General features: G+C 38.7%; 1 protein-coding gene across 6 annotated transcripts in view; it reads left to right on the forward strand.

The window, feature by feature from the left end:
* Positions 1-17,948, forward strand: part of BLTP1 (bridge-like lipid transfer protein family member 1) — an 88,741-nt gene that overhangs the window by 48,461 nt on the left and 22,332 nt on the right. For 4 of the 6 annotated variants that reach the window (XM_082281537.1, XM_082281538.1, XM_082281541.1 and 1 more), the window contains exons 39-55: positions 738-890; positions 2,136-2,376; positions 3,006-3,154; positions 3,583-3,802; positions 4,506-4,664; positions 5,681-5,856; positions 5,947-6,122; positions 6,740-7,446; positions 8,616-8,843; positions 9,212-9,305; positions 10,311-10,361; positions 13,234-13,440; positions 13,552-13,790; positions 14,397-14,641; positions 15,149-15,254; positions 17,195-17,292; positions 17,388-17,573. In XM_082281537.1, coding sequence (XP_082137663.1) covers positions 738-890; positions 2,136-2,376; positions 3,006-3,154; positions 3,583-3,802; positions 4,506-4,664; positions 5,681-5,856; positions 5,947-6,122; positions 6,740-7,446; positions 8,616-8,843; positions 9,212-9,305; positions 10,311-10,361; positions 13,234-13,440; positions 13,552-13,790; positions 14,397-14,641; positions 15,149-15,254; positions 17,195-17,292; positions 17,388-17,573 — 3,435 coding nt within the window. The remainder of the gene's footprint in view (positions 1-737; positions 891-2,135; positions 2,377-3,005; positions 3,155-3,582; positions 3,803-4,505; positions 4,665-5,680; positions 5,857-5,946; positions 6,123-6,739; positions 7,447-8,615; positions 8,844-9,211; positions 9,306-10,310; positions 10,362-13,233; positions 13,441-13,551; positions 13,791-14,396; positions 14,642-15,148; positions 15,255-17,194; positions 17,293-17,387; positions 17,574-17,948) is intronic. The other 2 variants (XM_082281539.1, XM_082281540.1) reach the window with 2 other exon arrangements.

Here is a 17,948-nt window from a genome sequence, read left to right on the forward strand (position 1 = left end):
TTTGGAATTCCAGATATTTTCACTGGCAAACTTACAGCATCTCTTGTGAGCCTTTGGAATTGGTCACAAGAGTTCAGTAGCTGTGCTTTCTGTACACAGTCTAAATTTCAGAGCTGTTACTGCTGAGTGAATGTCCAGGTAAAAGAAGACTAAGAAATATGGCTGTAGTGCCTGGTATATTTTATGAAATAGATTTGTTTGCTGTTGGTTTGATTGGCACCATCTAGTGGGAAGATTTTGATGTGATACCGACGCCAAGATCCTGTCTTGCGTTGTGAGATGGATGACCTGAGTGTGATGCTGGTTTGCTGCTCTACTCAAAAATTATCCTTTGCAGCAGTCTCTTATTCTTACCTCCCTTCCTATTTATTTTTCCTCCCTTCTTTCTAGCATTAAACCAAATTAGAAGAAGTGCCTGTTTTGTCTATAACTAGGAATGAAAAGTTTCTTTGGAAATTGCAGCTGGCTTTGCATATGTCTGTTAGTCCAGAAGTAACTTTATAAGGTCTGCAATTTGAATCCAGGCTTTTCTTTTATTGCTTCATATAAATAAATATGCATCAAGAATGATTTTTCACATACATTATTTCAAATAAGGTAGGTACCCATGAGGCAAATCTTTGTTGCAGAAGTTCAAAATGGGGTTAGAAGTTTGTTGTATCACAGATGAAATCTTGTCATTGATTCTCTGTTTGCAAGTATGTTTATATGTTGAAAATGTTTTTATTTTAATCTAGAATAAAAGTGTTCACTTTCCTCTGAGAAGCAAGTACAACAGGCTTACCAAAGTGGCTCGTTTCTTGCAAGAAAATCCTTCTTGTTTACTCTGTAATATATTGCACCATTACCTTCATCAAGCAAATTACTCCATTATTGAGGATGCCACTATGGTGAGTTACCTGGGAAAACCGGAAATATCTCAGTCCTTTAGTTGCAGATGCACTAATTCTAATGTCTTAATTTTGGCAACAGTTTAAGGAAGGTTATCAAACGAGAAAATATAATTCAAATTCATATGCACCTTTAAATTGCTAGGTAGATATTGTTTCTCTCGTTTCATTTTCTTTGGCATCTGCTATTTTTGTTATGGCCTATATATATGCATAATGTTTATCAAACTATTTTATTAGTAAATACATGAGAGATCATAAACCAAAAAGGCATGCCTTTAAAACTGCATATGGCTTTTAAAATCAGATTTCTTTCCCTCTCTATTATATTTCAATAGCCTTTTTATAAGATTTCATTTTTCATGGTTTTAAAATTGAATAAATCTCAGTTCTTGAGGCAAGTGCATGAACTGGTTAGCTTATTCCAAACTCTCTCCTTGGAACTAGTTTTCATGTCTTCTAGAAACAATGGGATAATGCAGACAGTTTAAGGAAGGAACTAGAATAGTACAAACTTCAGGGCTTAAGAATCAAATCTTTTTCGTGATGGCTTTAGAATGTAAATGTCTAGATTGTAGTGGGAAATAGTTATTTGAACAAACATCAGGCATAAGAAGGAGTGTTTATTCCTGATTTTGTGTCGTTTTCATAATCCAATTCCACAGCTGTCAGATGTAAACACTTTGGTTTACAGCTTATTCAGCTGAGAGCCAGTGATCAGGAACAGCACAGTTTGTGGCACAAATAGCACAGTTTGATTTGTGGTCAAAATAACAAGCTTTTGTTTTCTTTTGGACAATTCAGTGGTGTAATCAAAACAATCCCTATATTTGGCCTGAAATTTGTGTTATTAAAATACTGCTTATGAACAATGGATAAAATATAATCTTTTTAATTTCAGTTCTGTTTGTACAGAGTTGTTATGAATCTTAGCCCGTAGTTCAGAGCCTTAAAATTACTCAAGTACTTTTAGCTTCATATTTAATAAACATGCTTCCTGTCTATTTTTGGCCCCTTGGGCTAGATCCTCAGGTCATGTAGATAAATGTATTTACCGTGTTCAATAAAGCTGTAATTTTTATCTCAGCTTTTTGGCTTCTTGCTTGATGTGTTGTGGTGCCAGCATGTTTGTCATAAGCCTCTTCATCACAGAGATTTAAGAGAGCTTTGACTTCTTCTCCCCTCCAATTTACTTCAAAATGCTGTGATACGAATTTTTAATTTTTAAATTTTTTTTATTTAAAGAGTGATGGCCTTCCTGCCTTAGTGACCCTTAAGAAAGGTCTGGTTGCCTTAGCAAGGCAGTGGATGAAATTCATTGTGGTAACCCCAGCCTTTAAAGGAGTCAGCTTGCACAGACCAACCCAGCCAATGAAACTGCAGCCAAATGCCTGCCATGAGCATGAGGATGGCCTTGGACTGGACAATGGAGGGGGTCTTCAGAGTGACACGAGTGCTGATGGAGCAGAGTTTGAATTTGATGCAGGTATTTTTGTGTTATTGTCTCCATAAAAAGTCATAGGGACAAGTAGCTCCTCTCAGAGCATTTGTATCATCTTTAGTTTTAATGCTTGAACACATTATAGTCTCCTTTTTTAGAATTATCAGGCTTCTTTTTTTATATCACCTTCCTTCCAAAGCTGCTGCTAACAATGGTAATTATAGTATTACAATAATTAGTGCTTGTTCAGGGAAAAACAAAATAGGAGACCTGTCTTTTTTCACATCTTTTGTCTTGTTATTTCCTGCACAAAATTAATCAACTTAATGATCTGCTACCTTGCAGTTAAAAGGCAGGCAGCAGTTACCAGCTTTAAGAGAGTGAACCCAAAGATGTTTGTGTGTGAAACTTGTTTGTAATCATACAGTGTAACAGAAATTTTTGCCCCCTTCTCTAAAATACCTGTTTTGGTTGAGCAGAAGCACTTTGGATTATTAAACAAAACCCAGCAGACCCATGTCTGAGGTGTTCTTATTTGTAAATCAGACAGCTCTGTGTAGGTGTGTGTCAGCACTTGGAAGTTCATGACCGCCTGTAGATAAATACACCTGATAATAGATAATCTTGGTTCTCCAAATGTATCTAAATGAGGAAAACTGTTTCCTTGGGTGCAGCTACTGTGAGCGAGCACACGATGCTCCTGGAAGGAACAGCCAATCGCCCTCCCCCTGCCAGCGCTTCCTCCGGGCCTGTCACTGGTGCTGAGATCATGAGGAAGTTGTCCAAGACTCACACTCACAGTGATTCTGTGCTGAAAATAAAGGTAAGTGTGCAGGGCTGGGCACCTGGGCAAAGTGGGCTGTAGCTGGCCTCTTCAGGAGGGATTCCATAGCTGCAGATAATAAATGCATGCAAAAAGTAACTATAACACATGGAGGGTCTGCTCCTGACCCTACAAAAGGGATGCTCCATCAGTTGGCCTATATTCTACATCTGTTCTTTATTGTTTTTCTTGCCAATTAACTTCATGTGCATCCTTCATTTAAGGATGTGCCTTTACCTTTATAGGCTTTGATCTTTTACTTATGGCAGCAGAAACGAGGATTTAACTATCATGATACAAAATTTAAGACTGGCAAAGCTCTCCAGTAACTTGTAGTAAAATTATTGTGTTCCAACCTGATATTCAGACCAGATGTTGCTTCCTTTTTGCAGTTTGCACAGCACTTCATTCATTTCTTCTGCACACAGGGCATTCATCCATATCATTCCTTGAGTTACACCAGTGGAGATACAGCTACAGATTCACCAGTGCACGTTGGCCGCTCCGGAATGGGAGTCAGGGAAAGTCCAAGGAAAGAAAGTCTGCTCAGCTATCTGACTGGGAGTTTTCCTAGCCTGCACAATCTTTTGGAAGGGACTCCTCAAAGAAGTACAACTGCAGTTAAAAGTAGCTCTTTAACAAGAACAGGTATGATGTAGCGTAAGTAAGCCAGAGGGAGAATTGCAAGTGCATCAGGTTGGGAAAAGAAATTGCAACTAACAGAATAAATAAAATATTTTTCCTTTTCTTAGTCTTGATTTTACTTAGCTTCAATTTATGAGTCTTTTTGAATAAATAAGGTCATTTTTTCTTGACCTTGTAAGTAGCTCAAAAAGGCTAATATTTCAATAACTTAGTTTACTATTGCATATGATAATTTGCAGATATTTAGTAATGGTCTTAGGAACAAAAATTTGAGAAGTTTGAAACATTGAAATGTTCATGCTCTGTATTATTTTTCAGAGTGTATTGTTATTGGGTTTTCTTTATATGTAAATTAAATACTGTATATGATACTGTATTTTCTCTAAAACCTCTCTCCTTTGCTGTCAGGGACTAAGATATTGTTCAGAAAAAGAGGTATTTTGGTTTCTTAATGACTCCTTTCCTCTAACTAATGGTAGAGATGAGCAAATGCAAAGCCATGTGTAGTGCAACATCCATTAGTGCCACGTGTAACTTCTGTGGTAGCACTTCTAGTGCTGTTTGACACATAATTTAGTGGAATAAACCTTGAGAATTAGGCTTATTTTTATAGTAAATTGGTGTTGTCAGTGAAATCGTGCCATGTTCCTTGTTTTTTGCTGACTTTGATGGAACAAATGCTGCAGCTTCTGCTTTATCTGCGCAGGAAATACTGTGGCCACAGACATGTTGTCTGAACACCCTTTGCTGTCTGAGCCCTCCTCTGTGAGTTTCTATAACTGGATGTCCAATGCTGTGGGCAACAGGGGGAGTGTCGTACAGGAAAGTCCAGCCACCAAGTCTGGACACAACAGCCTTCCAACAGGTATTGCTAATTTGCAGCTGAGTTTGAGATGGTTCTGGGTTGGCTGTGCCTGTGTTTGCCATATTCTGACTGAAAGTAATTGAGAGTGTGACTTAAATTCAACAGAACTTAATTGGTTCAAAATAGTATTTGTGGGACTTCCCAGCAAACTGGAAAATGAAAAGATGGGATTTAAGCAAAACTGTTGTTTTAATTTCCCTCACCCTGCCTCCAAAAATTCAGCTTTTTTTTTTTTTACACTTGGAACTGTCAGTGTAGCTGCCAAAACCATGTGTAGCTGCCAAAAGTTAAGCCATAAAGTCATTTTCTGTTGCTGAGTTCCTTCGATTCTGTTGGCTATTCTTGATCCAATTTGCATATCCTTATTTTGTAATGTGTGCATTGGAATCCTTGCTCTTTCTCAGTTCAATTTTGAGACTAAACATAAACATCTATTTTGAGAGTGACTTAGGAATGGGACGTGGTTAACTGGTGTAAGTGAATGGAGAAAAATCTATATTTCTGAAAGTCTTAGGTGTATTAAAGAAACAGATGTGTAACAATTTATTGCAGCCTTATTATTTTTCTTGCCAGCCTGTCATCATTCAGACTTTTCAAATGTGGGTCTTAATTTTCTTTTTCACTAACACTATACTTGAATCTTTTTGTATTAACACTCCTTCAGCTGTGCTATATTAATCTTAGGCAACAAGAAGTTGTTTTAGTTTGTTTTTAATATTGAACCAGTAGTCTGATCCTACAAACATCATGGTGCTGTACATATTGCTGAACTATTGTGGCTCCTTTATAAACTAGAATGTGTTTCTCTGATGCAAGACTCTTTCCAAATTTGAGTTGGACAACCTCTACCAGTTCCAGCAGTATCAGGCTGTTTCTTTATCCTGAATGCCACCTTTGTGAGGTTACAGACATCACTGTGGCTTGTGTATCTATATAATTAATGTTGCTGAATTAATAGAGTCGGTGGTGGTAAGATTTGCTGTGGTGTTAGTGTTCCATGGGTATTTATTTTTCAGGTGTGGCACCCAATCTTCCTACTATCCCCTCTGCTTCAGACTTCAACACAGTTCTGTCCAGTGACCAGAACACCCTGGATGGCACCCACTCTCAGCACAGCACCAGCCAGGATGATATTGCAGGTGTGGAAGAGGGCAACCAGGGCTTTCCTGCTGTCCAGCTGGCAGATGCACAGGTAAGTGGGGTTGCACATCACCAAATGATGAGTAAGAATATGGAAAATATCAAGGTCTTCATAACTGAATAACTGGGTTTTGTTTTGTAGGTTGTTTTCAAACCTCTGCTAAGTTACACGGGAATTCAGTCGCAGGATGCGATGCCCCTGTGCTACAGGATGTACTTTGGAGAGTACCTCTCTTTCTCAGGAACTCTGGACTGCCTCAGAGCAGATATTGTTGATTCAGACACGGCAAAGGAAAGGAAAAGCAAGCGAGCCCGAAGGTGTGCCCTGAGAGATTTTAAAATATGTGTATTGGTTAAAGAACAGAAATTAGGCTTTACATGACAACAGATTTCCAAAGCACTTTAAAGGGCTGCTCCTTATCCTATTATTCTTTTAATCTTTCATTTTGTCTTCCTGTTAAAATATTTTTTAAAATCTTCCTATGGAATGGTTTGGGAATTCTATTTGACTCTCAGCTGTCTTTGAAAATTGCAGATTGGGGAAGGGAGAGAGCTGGTGGGAATAATAGTGGGGGGGAATTTGAGTGGCTCTGCAATTGTGTTTAATAATTAATCCTGTAAATAATGATGTGGCTTTTTGTGAAAATGCTGAATCTTCCCCCAGACCAATTTTGGGCAAAGCTTTGGGATATAATGGAATGATTGCATGCCAAACTAGGTTTCATAGAAGTGGATGATTGCTATGTTAGTAGCACACAGTATGAAATTGTAAAAGTTCATTTTATTGTATTTAGGACTGTGGTAAAAAGGTGATATCCTAAGGGAAGTAAAAGGCTGGATTCAGTAAATTAGATGTAGGCTGTATAAAAAATGTATTTGACTCTCACTCTCGTAAAAAGAAACAAAGTCGTAACTTGTACCTTTCCTTTCCTTAGGCAAGGAGCTGTCAATCTTCCTCCTCTGGAATTCAAACCAGCTTTGATGTTAGAGACTTTCAGCATTAGTGCGGTGGTGATGGAGAAATCCATGTGCACCCCTCACAACTCCGCCAACGCCCTCTCCTTCCATGACTTGAACAAGCGCTATTACAACACCTTCCACTGTAATTTCACCATTTCCTGCCAGTCCATCAGCCAGCACGTGGACATGGCCCTGGTGCGGCTCATCCATCAGTTCAGCACCATGATTGACGATATCAAGGCCACGCAGACAGACATCAAACTGAGCAGGTACACGGCTGGCTCGGCCTCCCCGACCCCCACCTTCAAAACCCGCAAGCACAGGGACTTCCGCTCCTCGGATTTCAGCCGCAGCTCCCGAGGGAGCCTCAACGGAGGCACCAGGGTGAACAACACCAAGAACAAGCGAACAAACAATGACAACAACAAGAAAGAGTCTCGGAACAAGAATTCCCTGGGGAGGTCAGAGCGAAGGACTTCCAAAGTGTCCAGGAAAGGCTCCAAAGATGTGGTTGACCATGTGGCGATCCATATGGATGACTCTGACTCCATTACCGTGTCGGAACAGAGCGAACCCTCTGCAGAGTGCTGGCAGAATATGTATAAACTACTGAACTTCTATTCACTCATTTCTGATCCAACTGGCATCTTGGAAAAGTCTTCTGAAACTTTTGGGCCAACAGGTAAACTGGTTCATGAATCCAAATAATTGTGTGTGTGTGCTTTTGCTCAAATGTGGCATTCTAGAGCTTGGTCACAAGATGGTTTTTGAAAGTTGCCCACCACATCTAACTTGGATCAGAGGGGCAAGTGGTCAGGATGGAGGTGAGCTTTTGATTAGTTTACCAAGATGACATACAAAAGAAAAGCTTAATTTTTCTCACTAACTGTGTAGTGTGGATTGAGTTTGTTCCTTCTGAGGTGCTGTTTTGTGTTCAAGGGGCTACCAGAAATGCTGTTTATTATCATTCTGTGAAAATGTGCAAGCATGTACATAAGCCACTTAGAGGGAGACAATTTCTGCCTTGAGAATGACTGACAGTAAGAAAAAAAAAAAGGGAGCCTTGAGAGCAGGAAAGGTGAAATACTGATTTTGGTGAAGTCCCACAGAGATTGCAGGTGGTTTTGCTATAATTTCACCTAAAACTTTGAGATCTGGTGTAATTATTGCTATTTCCAATGTATTCCAACACAGCAGAGTAAATTTGAGAGCTGATTAGCGTGATTCTTTTTGTTGCTGAACTTAGGTTGCTGTAAATATGCAAGGGATGGTATAGTTGCTGTATTAGCCATATTTTCCTTGGACTTCTTTTAACTAAAGAACAAAAAACTGAGGAAGTGTTAGATGAGAACTTGTATTAAATAGATACCAGTGTCTTTCATGCATGGAATATCATATCCACAGTTATGATATCTGCACAAAATGTAAATTTTCTTACATTGCTTTTAGGCTCTTGAGTGTTGAAAAGGAAAACTTGCTCATCCAAAACAGAATTATTAGAACCTTTGCCTGTGGAATGATCAAAAAATAAACAGGACAATTGGAAACTGTCAGGGCATTTTTCTGGTATAACAATAAAATTAGATAATTGCAAATATTTATATAAGGAACATAAGAGCATATCTTTGAATAATAGTGAAACCACATCACTCATTATTGTCTTCATTGTGTCTTGGATTTGGTTCAGTTGCAATGGTATTAGGGTGGAGTGAGCGAGGCACAGATAATTTTCCTGAGGAGTTTTGTTGACATGCAAGATACGTGAGCCTTGGTTTCAAATACAAATATATATGGGATATGCCAAGGATTTATTACAAATAAACCCTTAAATAACTGCTGGTGTCTCTGTAGGTGTTCGAAGCCCCACTGAGCCTGCCTGCAGGGTGGTGTTTGAGAACGAGCAGGACAACGGGCGGAAGCGCAGCCTGGTGACCTCGGAGCCACAGCACGTGACCCTCATCGTCTTTGGGATAGGGATGGTGAACAGAACCCACCTGGAGGCTGACATTGGTGGCCTCACCATGGAATCCGAGCTGAAAAGAATCCATGGCAGCTTCACCCTGAAAGAAAAAATGAAAGGTGGGATGAGTTAAAAGTGTTCTCCGTAGTGAAATTCGCTGGCAGTTTCACATGTTCGTGTGTGTGTGTGATGTGTGTGTGTAATATAATAATATTCAACAAGTTCTTTTAAAAACTATTACGAGGATGCTGAAGGATTTTAAAAGGATGCAAGATTTTCAGGAAGTGCCATGGAGGAAATTCTCTTAGAAGATAGTCATTCATTTCTAAAAGCTTTCTTCTTGTTACAATTTACAGTTGACATCATGTAATGTGACTGCTAAAGCTGTAATTTTTCAGTTATTTTTCTGCTGCAGTATTTTTAAAAGCAGTAGGCATACCTGATGTATTTTGACTGAAATGCTGTCATATATCTTTTTTTCCTAAAGATGTGCTACATCAAAAGATGACTGAGACATGTGCCACTGCTCACATAGGAGGTGTCAATATCGTCCTGCTGGAGGGAATTACCCCAAATATCCAGTAAGTAGGAAGTCTCACAATTTAAAATTGTTCAAGTGCATAGAAGTGGTATATGTTGTGTATTTTCCCTCTTGTGCTTCTAATTGCTTTTTGGAACTTACAGGTTCAAACCATACAAGATTTTTAGGGAGTAGTTAATCTACTGATGCTGATTATTCCTGTTTAAGATCTATAGTGTTTCTTTAATAGATACATTTTTCAATTCTCATAATGCATCATTCTTTGTTCTCTCATGTTATTTTTACAGTTCTAATATCCCTTCTCCAGCCTTTATATAATTGACACAACCTGGCAGGGGAGGGGAAGAGAATCATTTCTTGTGCATGAACATCGTGAATCACTTGCTCAGCATCCACACTGTTTTGAGTTCTTTATTTTTGCCAGGTTCACAGACTCAAAAAGGCCACGCATTATTTTTCTCTGTAAAGAGCCGCATCTCTTTCTGTTTGAGTTGCAGAACAACAGCTGAACCACGACTCTTTGTAGCACAGATCACCCTCACACAATTTGGGTGTTAGCTGGGTAACCCTCAGTATGTGGACTGGTCTTGGAACCTGACTCTTGTAAGAAGGGGGCTAAATAATGTGACTTGAGTTTCTCTCTCTCCTTTTAAGTCTTGGTTAGTGTGGAAGATGCTACATAGAACTTAAAACATAGAGAATTTTATAATTTCCTCAGCGAAATTGATTCCAGTAAGTTTTTCAGAGGGATAAATGAAAGTTCCAATCTAAGAGTCACAAAGGGTTTCTGAAGGTGACTGAAGCCCTTCATGTCTGTACATATAGGGAGGGTACAAAAGGAAAGAGGGAAAATAATGATAAATCTTTAAAACAACAAGAGCAAAGAACAAACATGAGTAAACCCAAAACCTTCAACTTGGTAAATTTGAAAATAAATGTCATATTGTGGGTTACAAGTAATTAACTGACTAATTTTGCATGACTGTTTATTCTTTATTTGCTTTGTTTTTGTTTTTCTTGCTTTCTCTTCAATCTTCATCTGTAGACTGGAGGATTTTCCTACATCTCCTACAAGCACAGCCAAACAAGAGTTTCTGTATGTCATATTATTATGTTTAATAGTCTTGGAATTAACTCTGTGTTGTGTACCTAATGGCTGCATTCCTACTATGTGTGATTGTGTAGGCAGATGCTGCTTGAATACATTTTGGTTTAACATCTTGTGTTACCTAGATAAGCTGTTTTTAATGAAGCCTGCTAAATACCTGCCAAAAAAAGCCCTTGTAAATGTTAGCAATATAGTTTTAGGGGCTGCTATTACACTGCACTTACTACTGTAATGTTAAAATGGTTTGACTGGTCCTTAAGTTCTTCAGATCTGGTCCTGTGCTTATTTTAATGAGCTGAAATACTGTTGATAAATGTAAGGGAGCATGCAGGTGAGATTTGCTTTGGAACTGCTGTGCTTGGAGTGATAGTCCCTGTTGTGGTGTCATCATGAACAGGGCCATTCCTTTCTCTCTTTATTTACCTGTGTGCTGGGTTAAGTCCCAGGCATGCTGCAGATCTATGTGTGTGGGTGTAGGTTTCCTCTCTGTGTCTGTGTATTCAGTGTTGTGGTAATACAGGATTAACTTTAAAATGTCCTTATACCTCTGGAAGGACTGTAAAGCTGCAAGTGATGTAGGGAGAATAGTGGGATTTGTGTTCCTTTTTGTCTGGTAGCAGCATTAAACCAGTGCATCACTGAGTTGTTGAATTTGCTGCCATGTGATGTGGTCAACAAAAGTATACATTATTAAAGGTATTGGATAAATCCATGTAGGATAGGTCTGGTGGTGAGTCATGAACACAATACAGCCTCTGGTCTAGAAAGTAAATTCCTGATGGTTGAAATTAAAGGAAGGATCATTTATTTACACCTCAGGTATCTGCTGCTGCCTGAGTTTTCAGCTGACTCAGTGTAGTAGTTCCTGTGTGTTACAGGCCTCCTGCTGACTTCCCCCTCCCCCCCCCCCCCTTTTTACAACATTCCCAAAAATCTGTAGAGTACTGGCCTTGTAGTCAGTTCTATAGCAGGACAAAGACTTTTTGTCACAAATTTGTCTGGAGAGTGATTTTTTTATGGTATTGATGCAAGAATATAGAATTCTTTCTGGAAGCAGTACTGGTATAAAACCTAAATAATGATTAATGATTTTAATTAGATACAACCAGATTTGTTGTAGGCATATCACTGTAGGTAAGCAAACTGCAGATCTTTAATAATAAATGGATAGCCAGACATTTGTTCCACATTTCATTCTGTCATGGAAGTAGGTTTTTTGTAGGCAAGCAGCAGAGAAATTAATTAGTTGCATGAAATATGAAAATACCTTAGGAGAAAAGCAGAGTTAATTTTGCTGAGGTTTTTTCTCCTGCAACAGCTGAATTGGTGGAATACTTTTTTAATTAAAGAAGCATTTAAAATGGTTTGAATGTAATAGTATTTTGTGTTATAGATGGGGGTGGAAATGTGTTCTTGATTGGCTTCACAACAGCTGAGTCAGAATGGTAGCAGGAAGATAATAGGAAATAAGCAAACATCAAGAGAAATAATTGTGGTTTTCTTTTAAAGAGGTGGATTAAAACAAGTCTGGCCTTTTCTTAAGTAATGTTTATTTATATAATGTTTTTCTGAAAATTGTTGTGAATTAAGGTTTGTTTCCTACATCACATATTTTGAAATAATTTCTACGTGATGGTCTGCCCCAAAGTATTAATTCTGAACTGCTTTAGGTCACTTGCATCTCTTGCATAGCTGTGAAAATCTGAGAATGTTCCTTGAGCTTCAGTCAATTAATTTGCTGTTGATAGGCCAGTGTTTGCATTTCAGTGCTGTGTATTTCTTGATTATAAGCAGATGGGTGATGTCTTTTTTTTTTTGGTTTGTATTTCCACATCTGGGTTTGTTTTGCCTTGCTGATATTTTGACATAAGAATAAGAAGAAACATTACTTAGAGAGTGGAGTTCACAGAATATTGTATCTTTCACCACGAGACCGTTTATAGACCAAACTGTTTTTAAACAACTTAAATAGGATACAAAAAGTGGTTTAGCCATACCCCTTGAAATATAGTACTTGAGAAACTTGCATTGAATGTTGCAATTTTATAGTCTATTTTTAAGCCATTTTAGCTAATGTATTGCATCTTGACAACTACATGTCCTTCTCTTTGAGGCTGCAATTCTGTGTTGGCTGCATAAAATACTTCCATTGGGTAACCCTCCAGGAATTGACCACAGGGACATTAATGTGTTATCCCGATATCTTTTTAATAGGAGTTTAATGAACTCTGCTATGCCAAAATTCTGTTATGACATCAAAAATTGTCAGCTTTGTGCAGTTGCAGTTTTATCTTGGGTAACCATCGTGAACCATATCCTTCTCAACATTAAAATAAAGTTTAGATGATGTATTTTGGAATAATATGTTTGAATTAAACATCAGTATTGATTCACAAATTCATTTATCAGTTGCTATGTATTTAATATTGAGTATTTCCTCCATTGACTTTACTTGGATGCTAAAATCAGATTTTACTAAGTCATTTTACTAAATGGATGATTCAAGATTATTCCTGAACAGGAGTTGAAATGGAAGGCTCTTTTTTTGTTTCTGTGTGCGTAAATTTGTCTGTCTATGTGCAGCCTGGTGTGTATGCACTGAAATGACCTTACTTTAGGCAAGAATAGCAGTTTTTAACAGGTATTTTTGGTATTTTTGCCATGCATGATGTGTAGTTCCTTTAAGTGTAGCGTAGTTGTTTGTGGCATGTAGTGCATCTGTGTGTAAAGTGAAAGAAAAAGGAATGTTGGGTGTAGTTGACAAGCAAAATTACTTCGAAGTTCAGCTAACACCTCAAAACTCAGTTTAACCTACAACTGGGAGGATGTGCAAATGACTGCTGTTCCCTTTTGCTGTCAGAACTGTGGTGAAGTGCAGCATTGCCAAATCGCAGGCCCTGTACAGCGCCCAGAGGGGGCTGAAAACCAACAACGCGGCTGTGGTGAAGGTGGGCGCCATCAGCATCAACATCCCGCAGCACCCGGCCACGCTGCACAGCATGATGGTGCGCAGCTCCCACCAGCTCTCCAAGCAGATCTCCGACCTCATCCGGCAGCCCTCCACCACGTGAGTGCTCCCAAACCCCTCCCACTTCCAGGATTTTGCCACCTCAGGTGTCTGTGGGAGAGCCAGGCAGAATAACAGGAAGGGTTTTCCGCTCTTCGTCTTGGTCCACAGGCCCCAACCAGCCAAAGAAGATGTGGCGACTCCTCTGCCCTCAGAGAAGACTCCAACAAGTATCAATCAAACTCCAGTAGAAACAAATGAATTCCCACAGCTGCCAGAAGGCTTGGAAAAGAAGCCCATAGTGCTGAAGTTCAGTGCCATGATAGATGGGATAGCTATTGGAGCAGCGCTCTTGCCCTCCCTGAAGGCAGAATACAAGATGGGAAGAATGCGGAGTCATGGAATGACAGGTAACAGTTCTCTGGAACTTTAAAAACATTATTGCTTTTAGTTTGGCCTTCCTATAAGCATCCGAAAGCACTCGGTGTTTCTGTTGAATTATAGCTAGAATCTGTTTGAATCTGTTGCCATCAGCTTGAGGATTTTTTAATGTGGACTTCAATCAGGTGGCCCTGTAGAGAATTTTCACTGTGGTTGTTACACACAATTTGCAGAGGCAGAATGCAAGAGCAGGTGAAGACTTACATACGTTCATATATAGCCTCCTCTCAGGATGCTTCAGTCTGACTGCTGCCATCAGTTTATGATCCTTGATTAATTAATTATAATCTGTACTGCTACTTGAGAATAGTCTTATAAGGTCTCAGTACACCTGAGATGGTTTGTATGACTCCCTTCTCCATTTATTACTGTGGAGCCTTAGTTTATTTTAGAAATTAAGACAACCCAGAATCATGTGGGTAGATATATATAGCTCTTTAGGTCTGTATACCTCAATAACATTTTAAACATTTTAATTTTTTTTTTATTGTTCAAAAAATGTTCTTAAATTTAAGGATAAATAAGAGATTCTTTTGCCAGTTCATGCCTTTTCTTTTCCCGCCTTCCTTTTACAGGTGCCCAAACCAGATTTAATTTTGAGCTTCCAAATCACAGACTGCGCTTCACTTCAAAAGTTTCTGCCACTGACATGTCGACCATTCCTCCTTCGGCCAGTCTCAACCTGCCTCCTGTCACCATGTCAGGGAAATATGTCATGGAAGAGCACGACACTTACTCTGATCAGATCTGGAGCATAGATGAACTCCCTGCCAAGCAAGGCTACTACCTGCAGGGGAACTACCTGCGCTGTGTGGCTGAGGTAGGTGTTCAAGATTCATCTTGATAACTTGCTATTTCCCTTCTCTTACAATTCTGTCTGTGCATCTTCATGTTTTTTTAACAACCTGCCTCCTCCAGAACTCTCAGGTTTACAGGTTGAATCCAAATACTGAAAAATTGGAAAACAATTTTATTGTTATATGGCTGGTTTATTTTTTTTGGGGGGGATTAGACAGCTCCATAAGTAGAATAATGACATGACATAGAATCTTAATGATAGAAAACTTTCTGCTCGACACAGAGTGTTCTTTCACAAGTTCTAGTTGTGTGCCAATTTCCATAGTTAATTTTCCCAGAGAGAAAAGTGCTTAAAACAAGCCTGCCTGCTGGGGAAAAGCAGGGCATTTCTTCTAACTGTAATTCTTTAGCCAGAAAATAGTCTGGCGTGTTTGTAATTGAGACTTCTGATGTTTGCAGCTCAAAAAAACCCCTAAAAATCCACTGTTTTTAAAACTAAGTTTTGTTCTAAAATGTTCTATTTCTGCAGGTTGGTTCCTTTGAACATAATCTCACAACTGACCTTTTAAACCATTTAGTGTTTGTGCAAAAAGTGTTCATGAAAGAAGTAAATGAGGTCATACAGAAGGTTTCAGGTAAGCAGAACACGTAAAAGCAGCTTTAAGTAAGATCCTCAAACCTTGTTTGATGGTAACATTAACAGCTTTCAGGATCAGCTCTTTATTTTACAGATACCATCATTTCATGTCTATTATTGCAAGCAACAGCAGAAAGCAGAGCAGGACTTTGAAATAATAACAGAGGCTCTGGAAATTATTCTAGGTCGATCATAAGCAGGATTTTTTTTGGGGAAGCAGGGTTGTGTGGCATTCTGGACATCAGTCTCTGTGTCTGTCTATGGCATGACCTTGGCTGGGTTACCTTCTGTATTCACTTTGATTTAAACACTTTTTGACTTATCCTAAAAGGCTGTTACAGAAATGCAGCTATTTTTTAGTGTAAAGATTCATCAATAGTTGGAAACAACATGGGGAAAGAAAGAACAACAAGTGGTAACTAAGTGAAAGGAGTGTCTGTGTGTACATCTACCTCTTTCCATGTACCTCTGTGTGTGTGTATATATATTCAGGTATACAGATGCAACAAAAGGACTGTGCAGGTCCACGTGACATGCCCTTGAGGCAGTTAAAAAATGTAGTGGAGAAAATGGAAAATGCTGAATTCCCTGAGGGATAACAAGAAACACCCTGATATTTGTTCCAGCCAAAATACATTAGTATTGGGTAGTAAGAAAATGCTTAGGGGAACAACAATTCTTCTGACAGCTGTCATTATTCTATTAGAACATTTTTTGTAGAGGAGCATACAGTGCTGAACCAGGAAACCCATATTAGCTTTTACAGTGTTCTTTAGACCCTGCATTTCAATCTCCCCTGCATTTTTATGTGAGGAACTTAGGGCCAGTGCTGGTTCTCTGCTTTTCCAGACTATAAATTTGTATTGCAAGTAGCAGCCTGATGGTTTTTGAAATGTGACTGTTGCCTTCCATATTGGGGTAATTCAGCAGGGATATGGTCAGGTCAGCAATCCGTGGTCTGGGTGCTCAGTGCAGAACAATGGGGGCAGAAATTGGCTTAGTCCTCCTGGCTTGGAGCAAAGTAATTTTTTAAATGGCTTGAAAGTACCAATTAGTGTAATGTGCTACAGTGTTTTTTCTAATTATGGCTTGTGTTACACTAAAATATCATTTGCATATTATCCTTATATAAAAACGGTGTAAGTGCCAATTACTTGAGGTGAAGTTGCACAGATTGGGAGCTAGTTAATGAACAGACACTCCATAATAATTGCTTCTAGAAGTTGAAGGCAGTGTTGATTAAAAGAAAATTATCCAGATACAAAATGGAATGATAAAAATTTATTGTTGTTGTTTGGGGTGTTTTTAATCCATGATTTAACTGCCTGTTCTTACCACCAAATAACTGCAATTAGAAGAATTGGCATATTTGGAGAGAATTAATGGCTTAGCCTTTTCCAGCAGCAAGCTCTTCCTATACAATACAAGTTGCAATGTAGATAAATCTCAAGGAGAATTAAAGCCAGGATTGCTTCAAGGGCACATAACTTGGGATGAAATGTGCCAGGATGAGGAAGTAAACCCAAAACCAAAATAATTGTAGAATACTCTTTCCTCCTCTCATTGAAAAATACTGATATCATTTCAATTCCTCAGATGTTGAATTTGTGTTGTCAGATAAGTAGGAGATACATTGGTGCAGGGGACAAATAACATGTTTCTTGAAAAGTAGGTGTTACTCCTTACAGGCTTTGAGATTTCCTGTGGAAAGTTTCCCAGGAGGGAGGAACATACCGCTCTTCCTTCATTCACAGTAGAGGGCTATTAATGATATGTAAGAAAATGAATCTGCACTGATGTCTTCAATCCTCATTTGTTTTTATAAATCTTCAGCTAGTCACTTTAAAATGAGGCTTCATCCACTGTCACCTCTTTATATCTATTGGTTTTAAAATGCTTTCTTTGTTAAAACTGACCGTGTATATTTAACGTGTACAGGAGGGGAGCAGCCAATACCTCTTTGGAATGAACACGATGGCACAACAGATGGAGATAAACCAAAAATTCTTCTTTACTCATTGAGCCTGCAGTTTAAGGTAATCTTATGATGACAAAACAGTGGTGGGTTTTTTTTCCTTTCTCATCATGTCTCTGAAGCAGATGCTCATAACTTTGTACCTCCCTTATCCAGGGAATTCAAGTGACAGCTACAACTCCCTCAATGCGTGCTGTGAGGTTTGAAACGGGATTGATAGAACTTGAGCTCTCCAACAGACTGCAAACCAAAGCAATGCCTGGAAGTAGCAGCTATCTCAAACTGTTTGGAAAATGCCAGGTGGATTTGAACCTGGCACTGGGACAGATTGTTAAACATCAGGTCAGTGCTCAAAACCTTTGCATGTAATGTTCTTAATAGTGATTTAAAAATTATATAACCAAGCCAAGAGGTTGTTGTACCATACTGGTTTTTTGTTTTGGGATTTTTTTCCCCCATACTATTAATATCTTAGAACTTCTTAGCCCTTTGGAACAGTGATAGCCTTTCTACTGAGTCAAACTCAAAACTTGTGTTGATATTGATATGTTTTTTTAGAATATTTGAATGAAATAACAAGATCAGAGAAGATCCAAACTTTGCTAGACCTACACTTTGACCTAGTTTGTCTGTCTTGGTTTGATTGTTGTACCTCTTGTATTCTTAAAGCTGCTGTTACCTGGAATTGCTTATTCTAGGATATGAAAGTATTTTGTG

This window comes from Coloeus monedula, assembly GCF_965178545.1.
Source record: "Coloeus monedula genome assembly, chromosome: 5".
In the NCBI taxonomy this organism is placed as follows: Eukaryota; Metazoa; Chordata; class Aves; order Passeriformes; family Corvidae; genus Coloeus; species Coloeus monedula.